This window comes from Cryptomeria japonica, chromosome 4, assembly GCF_030272615.1.
Source record: "Cryptomeria japonica chromosome 4, Sugi_1.0, whole genome shotgun sequence".
NCBI classification, from domain to species: domain Eukaryota; kingdom Viridiplantae; phylum Streptophyta; class Pinopsida; order Cupressales; family Cupressaceae; genus Cryptomeria; species Cryptomeria japonica.
The window spans coordinates 57,384,392-57,404,993 of record NC_081408.1 but is presented as its reverse complement, the minus strand read 5'-3'; the positions used below and the strand labels follow the sequence as shown (position 1 = coordinate 57,404,993).

The 20,602-nt window shown below is 33.6% G+C and overlaps 1 protein-coding gene across 3 annotated transcripts; it reads left to right on the top strand.

Moving 5' to 3' along the window:
- Positions 1-248: 248 nt before the first annotated feature.
- On the top strand, positions 249-4,450 carry LOC131038996 (uncharacterized). Of its 3 annotated transcripts, none has more exons than XM_057971628.2 (10): positions 250-639; positions 877-930; positions 2,119-2,186; positions 2,277-2,342; positions 2,470-2,567; positions 3,009-3,046; positions 3,138-3,225; positions 3,334-3,696; positions 3,789-3,854; positions 4,009-4,450. In XM_057971628.2, the coding sequence occupies exons 3-10, from the start codon at positions 2,126-2,128 to the stop codon at positions 4,156-4,158; spliced, it is 930 nt and encodes a 309-aa protein (XP_057827611.2). In that variant the 5' UTR covers positions 250-639; positions 877-930; positions 2,119-2,125; the 3' UTR covers positions 4,159-4,450. The 3 variants fall into 3 exon arrangements, with proteins under 3 accessions (XP_057827612.2, XP_057827611.2, XP_057827613.2); XM_057971630.2 differs by lacking the exon at positions 250-639 and adding an exon at positions 687-780; XM_057971629.2 differs by lacking the exon at positions 877-930 and having other exon boundaries at positions 249-639.
- Positions 4,451-20,602: the final 16,152 nt, after the last annotated feature.

Genomic DNA, 20,602 nt, shown 5'->3' with positions numbered 1-20,602 from the left:
TTGAACTTCCAAGAAAAACCTTATACCCCACTTTTTTGAAAAATATATAAAATGAATAAAAATACTAATTCTCTTGAAACTTCCAAGAAAACCTCATACCATAATCATGTCAAATCTTTAAAAATTAGATCAGGTTGAACACGATCTTTCAAATTTCTCCTTGCAGATGGGGGAAAATCATTTTTTTTTCAATTTTGGCCCATCTCACCTTTACCTTTAACCAAAAAAAATGAGTGACATGTCGTTATCCACCTGCACCGAAAGAAAAAAAAATCAAACCAACCAAATGCATTGCTGGAATCTGTGAAGACGAAGATGGCACAAAGATCAGTAGCAAAATTCCCGTATCTTGGCTGCCCAAAACGGACAATCCCATCAAACGAACACTGTTGACAATAATGTTAATAGAGATAAAGTTTTGATAATGAAATAAAATTATTATAAATGTTCTCGATTGAGCAGTACTGCACGGAGTGGGCAATTCAAAGGTCGCCAGGAGTTGGAGGAAGATCATTATGGTGGTCGATCCCATGGGTTTGCGCATAAAGACTACTGCGATGTTGGTAACAACGCCTCATATTCGGATTCCTCCTAAATATTCCGGTGCTTTGTTCTTCTGCCTCGGGACTTTTACCAGCGGTATTTATTCATTTTTCTTCTTTCTTTCTGAATCAGAATCCGCAGAATTGCAAGCGTGTCTTGCTTTTCCTAATGCCCACATGATCAATTTGTCTAAAGGGCTTGTGGGTGTAGCCTATATATATAGGGATACAAATTATAGTACTATCGCATTCATTGAGCTTCTGTAGATTACTGTACTTAGGTTTTCATTCTGGTTTTGTCACTTTCTTATTCATTGCGTTCCGGCCGTTCTAGGTCCTCCACTGGTAGGGCTTCAAGAGGAGTTGAAGAGGATATAGTTGATATCTGGTATGTTTGTAAAATTGTTGTCCGTTGTCTTTTCGATCGGAAGGAATCTAGTATATAATCCACAGGTTTAAGCTTGAAGCTGTTTAGGGTTGTTTTGTTTGCAAATTTACGTTTTGTTTCCGCGGAAGAAATCTCGTATAGGGTCAGAGTTTGAATTTGATGCTGTTCAGACTTTTCTATTTGTAAATTTACTTCTTGATTCCTGGTAAAAAAATCTAGTATAGGATGAGAGTTTGAATTTGAGGCTGTTCAGACCTTTTTATATTTATAAATTTACTTCTTGATTCCTGGTAAAGAATCTAGTATAGGATCTAATGGTTCAAATTTCAGGATGTGAAGTCTTTTAATTTGGTTGCAAATTCAAATTTACATTTTATTTTTCGTTAGAAAGTATGGGTTCCAAAGGTTTAATTTGAGGCTGTGCAGATGTTTCTTGGGGTTGCAACATTATAATTTGTTTTTGGGTTTTTAGCGAGCTGTAAAATGGAAACTAGTAACTTAGTTTATTTACATTGGTTGTGAGCAAGTTTTGGGGTTTTTCTTGTATACGTGTCCTCCAGATCAGTGATAAGAGTGGAACTATATGCAACTTCTCCGCTGGTATAGATAAAATTAGGGGTAGTAGAGCAAAGAATGTCCCAAGCTCTCTGTTTGTTCAATTTTTCACCGAATTGGGTTAGATATTTGATTGTTTATTTATTGATAACCATAGAGTTTTTTGTTTGGTTTATTGGGATTTTACTTTTGGGCAATTTTTGAGTTGTGAATGAGAACTCAATTGCTATCGATTTTATCTGTGATTCATCTTTTTGTCATTTTTGAAAATACTTCTTCCCTGTCTTTGGCTAATGTCCTACGTTGGGCCTTTAGATATGGTCCAGATAAGTCTGAACATACTAGAACCAAATCCACTGCCTCAGGGAAGGGCCCTTGCCGACTCCGATAAAGATAGTACAGGAAATATGATAGAAATAAGTATTAAGATAGTAGCTTCATGGCACATAAAATTTGTGTTTAAATCTTTTAGGAAAGCTTCATTTCTTCAAATGCTTTTTTTCTAAAATTAAAGTAACTATTTGAGGATTAACTTTATCTATGTGCCTAGTAGCCTAGTATGTCAGTTCTGTACTAAATACCTATAATCTTTTTTCAAGGCTAAATTGGGAATTCATGTTTGTCATCGTTCAGATACAAGATGGAAGATGTTCAGAGATCCATGGAAGCCAAGATGCCAATGTACGACTGCCTTATATTCGGTAAGAATTTACAGACACATGGGTGATGCTCATTTATTGATTTATATGATTTTGCCCTAAATATCTTTAATCCGTTTATATTTGTTCCAGATTTGGATGACACTTTGTATCCTCTAAGTTCGGGACTTCAAGCAGCCTGCAGGAAAAATATTGAAGGTAAGCATAATACTGTATCTTTATCATAATCTACAGTTAGAGTGCATTTGTATTATAACAGTTTAAGCTTCGGGCTTTATGGTTTCCTTGGTTAAATATTTGACCTTATTTGTCCTCATTTTAACAGTTTACATGAGTGAAAAGCTCAAGATTGATCAAACTGAAGTTCCAACTATGTGCTATGATCTTTATAAGAGATATGGAACTACCATGGCCGGTCTCAAGGTATTCCTGTTTTCATTTGTTGATAAATGTGTACTTGGGGCCTTAAGTGCACTTTAGGCCAGCTCTCTGAGCACCAAGCTGGTTTTCAGAATCTGAAGAAATATATTATTAAGACGTTGCCTGTATTTGATATCATTTTAGGCCTTCTATAATTAGTTCTTTCCTTCCATTACATTTGATAAGGTTTGTAAGGGTAAATGACTCGTTTCTAGTATGATTATTATGGACAAGGCATGCTGCTATCATATGCTTCTGCCACATGAAGTCTGATTAAAGTTAACAAACGTCTAAGGATGTTCAATTGAAAAATATAGCCTACTTTGCATGTTCAAAGAATCAAAAATCTCGCATTCAGAATAAACTTATAAATTGAGAAGTGATATTCATGTGCAAATGCTTTCTGTGACTAATCTGTATTCTTGTTGTCGGGAGTGAAACCAGGTCTTGGGCTATGAATTTGACAATGATGATTTTCACAGGTAATGTAACTAGTTAATGGATATGTTTGGAACTCATAGTCATTTTCTTATTCATGCTATCACGTTTTAAAAAAATTTATATCCTATGCAGCTTTGTGCATGGAAGTTTGCCATATGAAAACCTTAGACCTGATCCAGTGCTGAGGAGTTTGTTACTGAGCACACCTCAGCGGAAAATAGTAGGTTCTATAGCTGAATACTTGTATATTGTCTAGAAGAATATAGCTGATACATTGCAGTATTCTGCATTCTTATAGCTTACATGTACTGGTGCTTTTTCCTCACAGGTATTCACGAACTCTGACAAAGTTCATGCTGCAAAAACATTAAGCAGACTGGGCTTGGAAGATTGTTTTGAAGGTGTCATATGCTTTGAAACACTCAATACTCCTTCACCAACCTTTTATAATACTAATGACTTGGAAACTCCCAAACTCTCTCCTGGAGAACGAACTTGTGATAATGTTTTGGAAACTCCCAAACTCTCTCCTGGAGAACTTGCTTGTGATAATGTTTTGGAAACTACCAATCCCTGCCCAGTAAACGGTGGTAATACTGATGTCCTGAAATCTCCTCTTATTCTTTGCAAGCCTTCGTTGGAGGCAATGGAATTTGCTCTCAAAATAGCAAATGCAGACCCTAAAAGAACGGTATGAGATTTTGTCTCAATTTCTTTTGAAAGGCATGATGGAAGCTTTCGCTTGTCTAGTTAGAAAGATCTAATGTTTCCTTTTACATGCAGATTTTCTTTGATGACAGTACACGTAACATAGCAGTTGCGAAAGCTGCAGGTTTGCATACTGTACTGGTAAGCAGAGACCACTTATTTAATTGATAATATTTGTTGGAAGAGCATTTAAGATTTTCTTGAGATTTTATGAAAAGCTCTAGATGGTATTTGATATTTGAGTTAATACAAAAGCATTGAAGCTTTATGTTTGGAATCCTATTCCAATCTACAGGTAGGCACTTCTGTGAGGACAGATGAAGCAGATTTTGCTCTCAGAAGCATTCACAATATAAAGGAAGCCCTGCCTGAGATATGGGAAGATGGAGAGAAATCTGAACTCTCAAGCCAATCAATTTCCATAGAAACCGTAGTTGTTGCATAGAACACATTATGCACAGCATTTATGAAATGCTTGTGCCTAAGTGTTCTTATATTTAACAAAAAAAATTACTGGTCTGCAACCTCCTGGGAGGTCTTATTAGCTTATAACTCTTACGTGAAAACACTAATTACTAAATTGTTTGGAAAGGCTTCCAAATGTGTTTGAAGAACACTTTATATATGCATATTGTTACTAATTAGTATTTTCTCTTACTAGTCCCTGTCTTGGCAGGGTATTTGTAGGTTATCTTTGACTTCCAGGATGAAAAAAAAAATCTTATATTCTATAGTAACATGGCAATCTGATTATGAGTATGTTTAAAATATGTTTTTAATGTTTATTATTGCAATCTGATTGTCGGTGTGTTCAAAATATGTTTTTAATATTTAATATGGCGATCTGATTATCAGTAGGTTCAAAATATGTTTTTAATATTTAATATGATAAAATGGATATATGCTAGCTTTTGGTTTCAACTGTATATTCTTTTTTCAACATTTGGAAGCAGATATTTGGATCCTAATTGATACTCAATTCATCCTAGAACACAAGGTTTAAAATCTGCACATCTATTAAAATGATCTCTTTTAGTTTTGATTGAAATTATTTTTATTTAAATATTTTTAAAAATTTTATTGTGTTATTATTGTACATTTAATTTAATTTTATTAATTTCAAGAGACGAATGGTATCAATTTATCTTCCCTTGTTCAGAGATCTCTAACAATTACAAAATCTTTTCTCCTGTAATCTCAATATATGTTTTGAGTATAAGCTGACCTAGCACAATATCTTATTTTTATTTATTTCCTTCTTAAATGAAGTGAGAACGATGTGAAGACTCATTGACTGTCTACTTCCTTCAACATATATTATTATATTTGTTCACTTCATTTTTTTTCCTTTTGGAGGACTGTCAGAACGTATCCAAATAGAGGCGGATTATTTAGCTTAAAAAACAGGAAATTTCATTTGCAAAGAATTGCGGTTCAATTGGTTGAGCACAATTCACAAGGATGATGGTATGTGATGTAGAAGCTATCCATCGAGGTTGAACTTTTGAAGGCGTGTAAAGGTCAAATTCGACCGTTGGATGGATTTGATAGACTTGATCCCCTTGAATGTAATTACTTAGCCAAAAGTAACTTGTAGTTGATGTGTGCTTAATTGTTCTGATTAATAAGAAAAACAGGTTTTCAGGATTTGAAACCTTTAACAAAGGAGATTAAAAAATATCATCATTGAGTATCTAGACCATATAAAAACGGCTTACAAAATGACTGGCAATAAAGCTAGTAAATAGAAAGGACAACAAAACAACAAAACCAAGAAAACCAAGAAAACACTGCACAGTTATAGAGTCTTTAGGAGATCCTCCGCCTTAATCACCAGTTGGTCGTAGTTGGCCGTAGCAGCTTTGAGTTCATCCAGGTCCTTATTTGACTTCTTCTCCTTCTTTTTACCTCTGGTTCTTGTTCTGGGTCCTTGATCATCTCTCGTGCCTTCAATGTCAGGGTCAATTTCCAGGGTGTCGTCCTCATCCAATTTGCTGATGAGGGTTTTGGTATTGCTAGCAGAGACCTTCAGAATGTTTAAGCTTTGCTCTGCGATATTTTTGAGACATTCCTCAATTTTGCTAACTTTACTGACAGTTTCCACCATTGTTTGATCCATAGCATTAGCATTTGCTTTCCTCTCAATCAGGTCTTGCTCGATTTGCTCAAATCTAAGGTTGAAGGAGTCTCTTATATTTTCAGCTTTAGCAACAGTTTTGGTCAAATCCTCCACATAATCTGCCATAGTCTTCCCTTCGCCAATGCTGATAGTTTCCAGAATCTGGATTCTGTGGCTGAGCTTCTTCTTGTCCTCCACAACTTTCTTGTAACTGGTTATTAACCATTCCATGGAGTCCATAAAACCTTTCATAACCTCAAGAGGAGGGTTTGAGGAGGGATCTATCTTACCAGAGTTGTCATGTTCCTTATTTGGGGTGTCACCAACAGTGACTTTATCTTGAGCGCTATGTACTTCCCCAGTGGTCACCTCCTCCAAGTTCTAGTCAGCTTCCGAAATCTTTTTCTGCTTTTGTTCCTCGAGCTCCTTCACATTCTCTTCCTTTATCTTTTGTTTGTTTCTTAATTGTTATAATTTATTATATAAAGACATTTATATATTTTAACTTATTTTTATAAAAAAAAAAATCATTTTATATATTGATGTAATTATATTATAATTTCTTTGATTGTTATCATTTTTCTCTATTAATTTTATTTTTTATTTGTAATAAGTTAATTATAAAAAATTTAGTCTTTATATTTAATATCACTATTCTATCTAGTGTGTTTAATACATGCCCTTGAAACAAGGACATCCTTCAAACAAAAGGGGAGGGGTTATCATTTCTTTCTACTATAATTATTCTGGCAAGTTAATTATAGTGATTTAAGTCTTCACTTTATTAATGTTTAGTATAACTTTGCTATCTAATTTGTTTAATACATGCCCTTGAAAGATTGATTTCCTTGAAACAATAGGGGAGGGATGAAATCTTTGCTCAACTTCTCATTTCTTGGGGTTTGACAAGGAGTTGCCCTCAAGATGGCTAGGACACCAAAGAATACGTTGACCATGTAGCACCACTTGCCCTAAAAAATATATGGACATTTAGATTTTAAAAATAAAAGTAAAAATTGAGTCTTCAGTATCTATGTTGATATAGAAAAGTAAAAAAGAAATAGGGGAGAGGGGCCCATAATGGAGTGGGCTACCTTTGAGGGTTCATGTGGAGTGCAACTTGAACTAAAAAAAAAAAAACATTCCCACACTAGAAATTAAATGGTTGATTAAAAAAAGTGTTTTTGCGGATGCAAACTATCATTTGTAGTGTACTCATTGGTCGAATAAGTAAATATGTTGCCCATTTGGATGGCCAATAGTTCCTAGGTCGGGTCCATCCATAGACATTGTGTGGTACATCACATGCACATGTTCGTAGCATCACACGACAACCAAGCAATTCACCACACACCATCCAATTCCTTGCATTTGTCACGTGTCATTTGCTCTTCCCTCCCAACCAAGCACGTTAACTACACACCCTTTCCCATATGTTGAAACTTAAAGGAGCCATTTTTTATGCATTAAAGCATTGAATGCTTCACAACCTAGCATATCTCGCTCACCCACTCCCCATTTCCACTACGCATTGAATGCTTCACAACCTAGCATATCTCACTCATCCACTCCCCATTTCCATTATGCATCTTTTTAAGTGTTCATTTTGATAGCCACTAATACATGTTTGGCTCTATTTTGTTCATTTGAATAGGCATTTTGAATAGGCACCACTACATGCTAGCATGATGGTACCTTGTTGCTACTTCCTCCTCTTCATAGGGATGACATCACCAAGGTAAATATCCATAGTCCTTTACTTAAACATTGAATGGCATGCTATGTATTTCTTTATATACACATTTGGCCTTGTTGAATATTTTTTTCTTTAACGTTGTTTTCAAGTTTCACATTATGGATTCGATTGCGTTAAGTTGTTGCATTTGCTAGGTTCTTGTCGAGTGATGTTTTATAGACCATTGAATATTAAACTATCTATTGTTTATACTTATCAATTTATGATTTATGTATGTTTGTTCACTTTTGCTCTATATTATGCGATTCTTAAATTAATGTTTTAATGGGTTTTATGGTTTGTAGTTTTCTTCGAAGTTGAATACGTTAGGGTTTTTTGCTTCTCTGACTCTATGTAGAAAGGAAGCACAAGTATTCTTTTGTGGGTGACTATGAACAATATCAATTTTTGTGTTAAAAAACACATTAAGTATTATAGGAAATTATAATCTTTTGTTGGGGCATCACTATGACTTACCGCTTATGCTATTAGTTTAAGTTTATAGTTCTTAAAATTTGTTATGGACATGGGATTTCAAAGGTTTGTTGCCAGTTGCTAATATTATCAATTTGTTACTTTAATAAAAATTATAAGTGGGTTTTCAAATATTTATTGTTTGCAAATGAGATTATTGTTAGGGTTTACATCCTCTTCATTTGTTTGTCTAATTCTTAAAGTTTCTAATTGCTTTTTATTTATAGGAATAGTTATATTGCTAATTATCAAGTTGTTTTGTTTGAATATTTTAATAACCTATTAGATCATCTATCTACAAAATGATTCTAAGATTTTAACATAAAATTTTAAGAGGAGTTGGTGTTAAATAGACTTTTCATACAAGTAATTCATTTTCTACAAGGAAATACAAAAACATAAGATTAATTTGCTTGATAATAAAAGAATTAGTGCTCAAGTTTGTCCTTCATTTTAGTCATGAAGGTTAACATGCATAGGTTTGTGTGGGCATATTGATAGTTTTTACATTCTATCTTCTTTTTAAGTTTTTCAATATTTTATTTAGATTCATACTTTGTCTTAAAGTCGGACATTTATGTTAAAAGTCATAATATCAAGGTTTTCAAGTGCTTAGGTGGTCTTAAGGAATGTTTTGTATGAAAAGAAGTTAAAACTTCCAATTCAATGGTGTAAAATCAGTCTTAGACATCTTTGTAATAAAAAACTGAAATTGAACCTTTACACATTGCAACAAAAAAGAAATTGCTAGTTATATTTTGAAGCATGTTCCCTTGTAATCGACTTCCAACATTATGTATTTTATTAGTTGACTAATCACCTCATCCCCTAACCTAAGCAAAGACTCTCTGAGATAACACACTTAAAATCTCACAACCTTCTCATTACAAATTTAAAAATATTTTGTTTCTTCTTTTATTTTTGTTTCCCTACCTTAAAATACTTAAAACCTTCAATTCTAGCTTAGTCACAAGCATGTAAGAGATTAGAGTGTTTAGATTTGCAAATCAAGGATGCATACAAATAATAATAAAGTGGGGAAAAAAGTAGTGAAATATGAGCACAATAAGACATAGCATTATATTTCATTAATTAAAAATAATTAAAACAATAAAATGTGAAAGACAATATGTATAGTCATAAATTATTTTTATTCGACATAATAATTATAAAAGTTTGCCTTCTAATGCCCAAACATATAATTTCATCAATTAAAAGTTCCTCTCCTCAATGAAAAACTACAAAAGAAAAATCTCCATTCTTTGTTGCATAAACTATTCTTTTCATACTTCCAGTGCTCTTTATTTCCTTTTTTTTAACTCCTCATTCCATAGTTTTTGGCTTCATGGTTTATTTTATATAATGAAGCCACATTTTTCTTTATAAAACAAGAGCTGCAAGCAGCGAAGTTCCTGCCAGAGGCTAGAAGAACAGTTCTGGTATTGTTGTTGCATGATGTGTTTGTGTATACTTGAATATAGTAGCTAAGTCTGGAGTATTGGTGTTGTGTGACTTGTTTATGTATTTGGCACGTAATTTTTAACATTGACCTACGTGACTCTGTATAATAACAATACAACACTGTATTATTTTGCTTTGTATTATTCTGCTTGCTAATGAATAGCAAGCTAACATTAAATAACTGACAAAAATAAAATATCATTGTATTTCTTATTATCTGCACGTACATTTTAGGAATTTGGTTGTGTTTGCAATGGGATAGAGCTATGTCTGTTAGACCAATATGTAGTGTTGTATGCAAAGTGCATCAGCTTAAGATAGAGAAGAATTAAATCTTAAAGCAAATACAACAAAGCAAATCTTTGCATTTTTGCAATAAGTAAGTTTTCAATTATGGACCCCAAAGTAGCACCTTAATAATTTTGTAGCTTCATTGCAAAATTTTAGGTGATAAGTATCAAACAATCCTATCCAAATACTCTAATGGAGTTAACAAGAATATAATGTACCTCATAAAGTCTTGTCCATAGTGAATAATCATATACTACACAATTCTATACACATGCTTTGGTCTAGCAAGCATATAACCTTCGTGACTCGACATCCAATTTTATGTCTGTAGCTCTTTCGAATTCTTTAATTTTTGAAATGGATGATGCCTCTTTGATATCTTCACTCATTGCTGTGAAGGGAATTGGTGTCCAGGTAGGAGCAATTGTTGAGGCCAACTAAAATACACAAAATGCAATTAGTACTTACATTTATAAAAACCCTCAAACACAAATACAAATCCATATGCAGATTGAAGTCAAATGCAGTAAAGAACTCACTTAAGAGAAAACTTACTTGAATTGAAAAATACCTGTGCAGATGGCCCTCTAGGTGTTGAGGAATTAATCTGAAAAAAATAAATTATGTATCATAATGACTTCAGTTGTGAAGCTGCCTAAGATATAAGGAAATTAATCTATAAATAGGAAAGTAACCAACAAATCAAAAGCTTTAAAGATTTAGTCATGAGACAATTAACGTCTTGTTTAGTATCATACTAAACAACGATAGACTCTCCTCCACTTATTGATTAACTTAGAATTGCCCGGCCAAAATAGAAAGCAAATAACGTATGAAACCAAAAATTTTGAATTAGTCTTTCAAGCAAAGGTTAAAAACAACGTAGGAACTAGAAGATCACAAAAATTAGTGCCCACTTAAAGGCATAGATCAAATCTGAACCAGAAATTTTGAATTAGTCTTTCAAGCAAAGGTTAAAAACAATGTAGGAACTAGAAGATCACAAAAATTGGTGCCCACTTAAAGGCATAGATCAAATCTGACACTACGTTTTAGGACTTTGATTATTGTTTTCTTAGACATTTATCATTTTCTTTCACGTCCCTGTAGATGACATTCTAATTGAAGGACACTCCTTGTCAATTGATGAATCCAGCATGACTGAGGAAAGCAAATTTGTATGCAACTTTCTTATGTTGTCTCCTTGGCTTGTGCTGTGACATTGTCATCAGCTATAACTACGCCATTTTGGCTGCAGGTTCACAAAGATCAGAAAAAATAATTTTTGATGTGCTGAAACCCATATAAATTCAGGTATAAACTTTGCCAATCAACATCTTTCCCAATGATTCTACGTCATTGTTTCTAATTTTAAAATGAAAATGTAAGAAGAAAAACACATTGAGAGTAAAATCTTTAGGGGAGAGCATTATTAACTTTGGTAATAAGCTATCACTTCCACTGGGTTTTTTTTATAATAATAAAATATATCAAAAAAGCAAATGAAAACATTTGGTAAAGCTTGTGGAATTCTAAGGTAACTCAGCCAGTTTAATATATGGTTGACCGAGATCTTGATTGAAATTAAAAAATCTCACTGCAATGAGAAGAATGTAGCCATAAGATACCAAGCTAGGGTTTATAATGTCTGAAAAAACAATTTATTTTTTCTCCTTCTTCAAGCTATGCCTTGACAAATAGACAAAGCGAAACAAATAACACTAGAATTTACATAGGAAAAGAAATACCTTCTTTTTTAACCTTCTCATTGAGATTGTTGACTTAAATTGTTTGATTGGGAGGAATGTATGTAGACATCGTCTTTGAAACTAGTTGTTTTAGCCTATATAGTGAAACTTGTATGGATATTCAATCGCCCAAAAGGCTGGATGGATATTCAATATCTATCTGCAACTATTGTCACCTTGGCTTTAGTTCCTTGGTTGGCATAATAGATAAAAGCTAAAAATATTTATAACAAAAAAGTAGGGGAAAAAAGATATGAAATAAATTCTAATTAACCTTTAAATTCCTTTTTTTAATCTAGTGTTCCCAAAAGTTCTAGGCAAATAATTACGGATATATAAAAACTAAAATACAACTGTGAACACTTAGTACAATTATCTTTTTAGAAAGAGTTGTGGCCAGAAAAAAATAGGCCAAACAAAACTGATATCATATATAGCATATACAAAAGGGTTATTCAAAATAATCACCTCTATGGCAAGTATGTTAACATTTTCTGAAACGCTTTCTAAGATTTTAGCACCGTCCAACACAAAGGGCATCCAATCTATTGTTGATTTCTCGTGTTTCAAACTTTTACACTAGAAACAAAGGAAGATTGTCAATAAATGGCATTTTCTCTATTCAAAAAAATAAAATAGCAAGGAGCTTTTAATTAAAAAATGGATAATGGATGGCATTTATACTTGATTAACTTTGCAAAGGGCCAAAAAAAACCTGTCAATATCAATGATTAATTAATCAAGATCAAAGTTTGGCCCGTCCTGTTTAGTAGTGATAATCTGGTCAATCAGTTAAGAAATGGGAGGAGAGGATAGAGTGGATGGCTGTGTGGAAGCCATGCTAGCTGCCATACTCTCCCCCCCCCTGCCTAAAACAAAAAAAGCGGCCCTCTACAACATCAGAAAACAAAATTCATAACAGTTTTACAAAACTAAAAGTATAAAACAAACGCTGGGAAGGGTGTCCCTGTCACGAGGTTATCCCATCCTCCGTAAAACAGGGCCTTTCCATCATCCACAGGCTCCCATATTGATTTGTCGATCGCAATGTTAATTAAATTAGCATGTTAGCACGCTCAAAGATGTCTATTTCTAGATTAAAAACCAAAAACTCAGATAATCTGCAATGGTTAAGAAATATTAATTCAACAATAGCCAACATATAATGACGAATCGTCGTTTAAGAAGTAACCTTTTCAACTCAGTACTGATCATCAGGAGTAGCGTTAGGTCCTCTGTCTAAGGGCGCAATTGCTTGAAGCAGTTCCTCTTTCACTACTGCCTTGTCTTTTTTCTTCGATAACGGAAACAAGGACACCTGCGCCTTCACGGGCCTAGAAATACAAATAGCCATGCTCAAATAGTTCACATTGCTTCTCGCTATTTCTTCGATGTTCACCACATCGAGACAAGTATCCAAAATATGGAAGCACGCGCAAGACATGTGGCTAGGTGAACGGATGCCATCATGTTCTTGAAAATCCTCGTTATTCCATTGTTGCCAGCCATACTAATAATGACCTGCAATGCACTGACACAGACATAGTTTTATGTGCGTTCTCTCCCGTTGGTATCTGCGAACCCTTCTGGCAACCATCTGCTATGTCAATGAAACACTGCCAAAATATTTTGAATCAGTATTTTGCATAAAATATATGCAACTTGTACCTAACAAATATTCAGAAACAAATTTATGCAAAGAATTATGACACTTTGATTGGTTGAATGTAAATGGATTAATAACAATTTAAGCATCGCTGCCTCCGCTATAGTTTCTTGCAGAAGGAACTAATAAAGCATTACTTTGTTCACTTCATGAGTTTTATATAAGCATGTGACTTTTAAATAAATGTCTTATCCTTCGACAATCATGAGACCCACTTTATCTTTACATTAATTTTTTATTATTATTATCGTATACACCTAAAAATTGGCTATGAGCAATTAAATAAATATTTAATATCTATTTAATAATTATTATTCTATTAAATAGTTAATTTGAAAAGATTAATTTAATTAATTCATTTCGTGTCTTTCTATTAGTTAATATTTTATTAATTAATTCATACATCTTATTCCTCTAATTAATTAAATATCTAATATTTAATTATTCTTCTGACCAAGTTAATTAAATATCTAATATTTAATTATCTCCTCCAAACAATTAAATATCTAATATTTAATAGTTATTCTCCTATCCTATAGTCTCAAATATTAAATAATTCTTAAATTATTTAATCCCTTATCCAACTCACCCTCCATCTCCACTTCATCTTTCCTTTGCCAACTCATCAAACATGTGGCTAAGGAAATTAATATTTCTTAAATATTAATTTATCATTTATTTTCAACTACCAAAGCTTAATGAAAATTGTGTACGTACACATATTTTATAACCATTTCCTATATTCTCTCCAACACCCCCTACATCTTAGGAAGGACTTGAGTCCACTTGTCCTCTCATGCCTAAATCTTCTCCAACCATCCCTAGATTCTCTCAATCAGCAACCCAGTCAAGGTGAGATGAGTGACACTTATCTTCTCCTTCCCCCTTTCTCTCAACCTTCACCTTTGCTCACAACCATTCAAATCTGTAGATTTGATCATGATCGTTGATCTGAGCCACATCATCTAATCCTCTCAAAATCTATAAAATCAAGAGCTTCAGTTGAGAGAGAGTTAGTCTTCAAAATAGTTTTTCAATCAATCATATGCATCTGTGAGTTTTTAAAGCAAATAGCAAATAGCAATAGCAAATATCATATAGCATTTTAGCATAATCATTTTAGCATAATCATGTAGCTTTGCATATCATACTATCAGTTGACTACAAGTTATTAGTCCATTCTTCATATGCCATCTTGGAAGCCAACAGTGCATTGTCTGAGAGCACACCATCTGCAACCATGAATAGTGGAGTTAGGACACAATGAGACATAAGCCATGAAGGTAAAATAATGTTTTATTTTAATATGTATTTCATGCAGTTTCATTGGTTTAATTTGGATTTCCTGTAGCATTTCCATTTGTATTTTGTGAAACTAACTTATTACAGGTAATATTCTAAGGATGACATTCAAGCTCACACATTTTGGCGTCCACCATGGGGCTGGACCTCACATATACCTTTAAAAATCTCGCAAAAATAAAATTAATGTATTTGTAATGTAGATTCACGCATGTGTGAATTTTAACAACGCTTTTGTTTGATAGGTTAGCACATTTGCATCATAGATTAGCGCATATGTCATTTAGGTTAGCACTTTTGTCCGTAAATCAACGCTTTTGTATCATAGGTTAGCGCATATGTCATGTAGGTTGGTGCTTTTGTCCAAAAATCAGCATTTTTGCATCATAGGTTAGCACATATGTCATGTAGGTTAGCACTTTTGTCTGAAAATCAACACTTTTGCATCGAAGGTTAACACTTTTCTGATGCAGGTTAGCGCTTTTGTAACAAAGACTAGCGCATTTGGCAGATAGTTCAGCGCAATGAAAAATTTGTAACTGCGATTTGAAATTAAGCTTGTGGAAGCCCACCTAAGGTTTTTCACTAACTTCTTTTTTTTATTATTGCAGGTTTCTAACAATTTCTTGCAGATTTGGAGGAGTTAAGTTAGGATTTAGTGATTTCTTTTCTAGCTTTTTCAAAGTTGGTTGAAAAGAACTCATATTTCCTTTTGGGTAAAAAGAACTTCATTTTTCAATTTGGTGTTTTAAAAAGTACCTCACTTGTTTTTGGGCTCTAAAAATAATCACATTTGCAAGGTAAAAAGAACAACAAATCAAACATTTACTTTCTTGCAAAATTAGGATTCACACCTCAAATTTTGGGCTCTAAAAAGAACAACAATCTTTCATTTTCTTGCAAAGGTAAAAAGAACAATCAATCTTATTTTTGCAAGTTAAAAAGAACAATCAACTTGTCCATTCTTACGAAGCAAGTTACTTTTTGCAACGATTTTCATTGTGTTGACTAAGATTTCCAATTCCTAGTTTATAAAATCATTTGCTATGAAGGGCTAAAATAAACACCATGCTTGTTGGAGCAACATCTCCAAGTAGATGATAGATCACATTGTTATGGAAAGTTAAAAAGAACACTTATATTTCGTGTCTCGAAAGTGGTAGGTATATGATCTCTCCTTAATTGAGTGACCAAAAAGCCAAACCCACTCTTTTATGCTTTCTTTACTTTCAAGCAATTAAAATCCTTCAAAGGGTCTGCCTTCCTGAGCTGCCTTGAGGGGGCCAGTGAGAGGGGAACGACCTAAAGTGGAAACGAGCTAATACCGAGTCCTTCCAATCCACTATAAATAAATTGTGTTTGTGACGAAAGTCACAAACAACATGTGCTGATAAGTTCATACCAACACTATGTTTCCCCACAAACCCTATAGAGCGTAACCTCTATAGGCTGGGAACCTTCTGTATTTACAGAGTTGAAAGTGTCGCATGTATCGCCACATGACCGAAAGCCTTTACTAAAAACCACTTGTACTAATTGCCAAAAACCTTCTAGTTGTTGGCACAGTAGGTCGGACCTCTGAAGCAACTCACATACATACGGTTCCTAGTAAAGATATAAAGTTTGTCATGGGGAGATTTCATGGAAAATGGTGTTTGGCTGCCCCGAAGAAGTGAGTGCCGAAGGTGGAGCCAGTGGGGTCAAGCATCTAAATATCCACTTTGAATAGCATAGCCTCGGGGGAAACCCCATGTGAGATTCAACAACTATTGTCTTAGCCTGCCATAGGGATTGTACTTGCTTATGCTTTTCGTTTATTAAAAATTGTGTCTTCTATGTCTGTAACATGTTCGAAATGGTCAAAAATTGAAGAAAATTATCATCTACAAAAGATCAAAAATCAACAAGTTACTAAAAAAGTGTGATCAAAAGGGTAAAACAAAAAGCATTCCAACACTTGAAACATCAAATCAAAATCAAAGTATCAAAACATCAAAATATCTAAATAATTCTTGAGGTAGGTTTGTCTCTAAACCATCACGTATTTTCAAACTAGCTCAAACAACTAGGTTGCTAATCCTACAGGTTATTCCCAAAAGATTTTATAAACATCAACATTCAACAAGCTATTGATTCAAACATCTTAAGTGCAAAAATCAACATCCTTGTCAAGTCTCTCATCAGGATAATCAAATCCTCTGTCACGAAGCTTGATCAATCTATACTAGTTTCCTAATCTTGGATATATCTTTCCTATTTTGAACTTAGGTTACATCAAAACCAAAATTGCACCAACATTGGAATCAAACTTGTAAACTGTCAAATGCTTATATGACTTTTAAGTATCACCTTAAGAAAAGAAAACCCATTTATAAAGCTACTCAGAAAAGGATAATATTCTTGTATATCAATCGCAAGATCCTATTAAAACATAGGACATTTCTACACCATTTTCATCACTACTTACATGGTTGTGGTACAGAATTTGACGGTGAAACTTTACAAAGACGTGTTTTTCAAAAAAGAGATGCTTTATCCCAATGAACAAACAATAGTGGTAAAATCAACAAGGCATATCATCCTAAACCACTAATCACTTATTGACTTTGTCCATTGAAAATTTCAAACAACTTTGAAATAATCACATGCCAGTTTGGACTAGAGCCCAATACGAACAACTTAGAAAATAACAACAAATGGAGGAAGAAGATACTCATGTATTCCACACTTTTGGATTTACCGTTGTTGATGAAGAAGCAATCAATAGCACCATTAGAGATCTTGAACAAGATTTCAAATTTGATAGGCTAATGGAAAAATTGTTGGCAAAACAAAAAGAGAAATATCTCTTGATGTTGGCAAAATCTAGAGCTAAACTACCACAAGACTTTAACATAGAAAGCTTAAAACAAGATGCGGAAGCAAGTAACACCCAAAACATAGATGAGTCGAATAGCGAAGATGCGAATAAAGAAAGCAATGAAGAAACAAGGAAGGAAAAGGATGACAAAAGAAAAGAACGTAATGATAAAAAAAACAATGTGGATAATCCATTATCAAACCTTAATCAACAAATACAAACTCTACAACAACAGATACAAGACATGCAAAATGGGACAAGTTCCAAGAAGTATTCATTAGAAGACATATGCCCATATCCCTTTGATAAAAATTTGAATATGATACCATTTCCGCAACATTGTGAGATCCCGAAATATGACAAATACGATGGAAAATCTGATCCTCAAGATCACATTAGGGAGTTTTGTACTATGAGCATGGAATGCTCACGATGAAACTTACCTTATGCATCTTTTTCCTAGGAGTTTAAATTGACAATCAATGGAGTGGTATTCAAGAGTACCATCTGGAATCAAATCCTTTGAAGTACTTGTGAATAGGTTTATTTCACAATATTCCTATAATATAAGGAATGAAATAACAATGCTAGATCTTTGCAATGTTAAACAAAAGAATGGTGAATCCTTTATGATCTTCTTACAATGATGGAAATGCATGTTTAATAGATATCCTCGGGATGTACCTGGTCAAGAAAAAATGGATATATTCATTGATAATCTTATCAGTGAAATGAGTTATCAACTAAGAATGCAATGTCCTCCCTCTTTTGCCAAAATGATTGAAAATTGTCTGAAAATAGAGAACGCAATGGTAAAGAAAGGAGAACTAAAACTTTACAATAATTCATACAACAACAACAACAATGACAAACCCAAGTTCTGGTCAAAGAATAGGAATGCCAGCAATGAAGGAAATGATGATAACAATACTACAAAACAACAACAACCAATTTTCAATCTATCAAGTCAAATCCCAAGTAACAACAATCTAGAAAACAATAAAGCCAAGTCCTTTTTCTCTAATCCTTGGAGAAAATTCACAAATATTGGAGAATCTTTAGAATCAACTCTAAAAACTTTGCTTGCTAACAAATTGATTGTTTTACCAGAAGCAAGAATTTATGAACCACCAATCAAGCCAAATTGGTGGAATGATAATCATTTTTGCAATTATCATTGGAATAAAGGACACCTAACAAATGATTGTCAGAGATTGAAACACATTATCCAAGATCTAATTGATAATGGAACCATCACGATGGATAACCATAAGACGAATGAATCACACTTGGCTTTTAAAACTCCACTTCCAAACTATGATAAAGGTGAATCATCCCAATTGGAAACTAACAAAGGAAAAACCAAAGTAAATTACACTTATACATACGATGATGTAGTAAATGTGATTATTGTTAATGAAAATCAATCTTTAGAACCAATCAACGTTATCACAAGAAGCAAAGCAAAGGTTACCTTTCCAGGTATAGCAAAAGACTCAACATCCACATCACAACAATACAATTTAGTAGAGCAATTACAATGAATACCCGCTCAAATATCAATTCTGGAACTTCTCAAGATTTCACCTATGCATAAGGAAATTTTGGAAAAAGCTTTAGTGGAAACAACGGTTTCAAAAGATTTGGATATAGATCGGTTCCAAAACATGGTAGAACATCTTATAGCTCCTCATTGCTTATCATTTTCTAAAAATGATGACGCGTCCTTACAACATCCTCACTATTCTCCTTTATATGTTGAAGTCTCCATTAATAAAACTCGTGTCAAACATGTACTCATAGATGGAGGAGTTGGCTTAAATATTTGTGCATTAAGTTTGATAAAAGCTTTGGGATATTCAGAGAATGCAGTGGACCCGAAAAAGAAAATAACCATCAAGGCTTACGATGAAGCAGAACGTTCTTCTAAAGGAACTATTGTGCTACCAATAAAGATAGGACCCATGGAAAAGGATACATTGTGTCAATTTTTAGACTTGAATCTCTCCTACAACATTCTTCTAGGAAGACCCTGGATTCACAAGATACAAGCAATTCCTTCTATGTATCATCAATGTGTAAAATTTCCTCATGAAGGGCAAGAGATCACTATAATTGCAGATTCTAGTCAATATTGCAATAATTTGAAGCCAACACAAGATACAAGAGTTCCACATAACAGAGAATTAGTATATCCTACTAAATAAGTTCAAGCAAGTTTATGGGAAACTTTTGAAGAAAAGCTCAAGTTAAATGATGAAGGAATGGGAAAGTATTCTTTGAATAATTTTCCACTCTCCCCTAAGTCATATGGAAAACCTATAGATATTCAATCACATACATCAATCAAATCAAAACATATGTTTAAAGGAACCTTTGTTAGTGCTGGAACCCTTGAAGAGGAAAATGAAGACAAAGACATTCTTGGTTGGTTATACAAAGATGAAGATAAAACTATAGCAACAACAGCAGAAGTCAATATTCCCATAAAATAATATTACAAAGGATATGAAATCATGTGAAAGATGGGATGTGAAGGAAAAGGACCAATTGGTAAGCAACATCAAGGAATTTCAGAACCTATTTGTCTACACTCACAATCCACAGAAGATAAATCCGGTTTGGGATACCTAAAGTCTAATCAAAAGCAACACAATACTCAACAACAAAAATGGAGAAAGAAATCAGTCTCTAAAAGAGACAATTGGCAAGAAAAGCTACATCAAGCGGCCGAAACAGTAACCAGTAAGCAAAAGAAGCAAGAAGAACATGAAAAGAAAGAGGAGGAGATTATCATCCCAGGTAATGAAAAATCTTGTCAACAAGTTCTGAAAATACAAACAAAGGCAAAATTTGAACAAGATATTCCAGAGGCAGTAAAAATAGAAATGACAGAAATCAGAGAACTTTTTGCACCATACGACATTCCAGTATGGTATAGTGGAGTAATCTTAGATCAGGATTCAAAAACAGATTCCAATGAGTATGAATGGGGACCTGATGTCTTATCTACTACATCAAGTAAAGAACACAATGAAGATCAAGCAACTATCACAAAAGAAGACTTGTCTATTACAAAAAAAAAGATAAAATTAGAAAGAAGACGAGAAACTCAGAATTCAAAGAAAAGAGGCATATGCAAAAAGAAAAGAGAATGACAAAAACAACGACACAATGCCACAAGAAGCGTAAACAAGGATCAGATATGCAAGAACCATAGAAGAAATAATAGA

Excerpts from the sequence above, each read along its gene's own strand:
- LOC131038996 (XM_057971629.2), top strand. The coding sequence starts at position 2,126 with ATGGAAGATGTTCAGAGATCCATGGAAGCCAAGATGCCAATGTACGAC. Across the intron at positions 2,343-2,469 it reads CTGCAGGAAAAATATTGAAG|TTTACATGAGTGAAAAGCTC; the intron begins GTAAGCATAATA and ends TCATTTTAACAG. Across the intron at positions 3,855-4,008 it reads CAGGTTTGCATACTGTACTG|GTAGGCACTTCTGTGAGGAC; the intron begins GTAAGCAGAGAC and ends TCCAATCTACAG.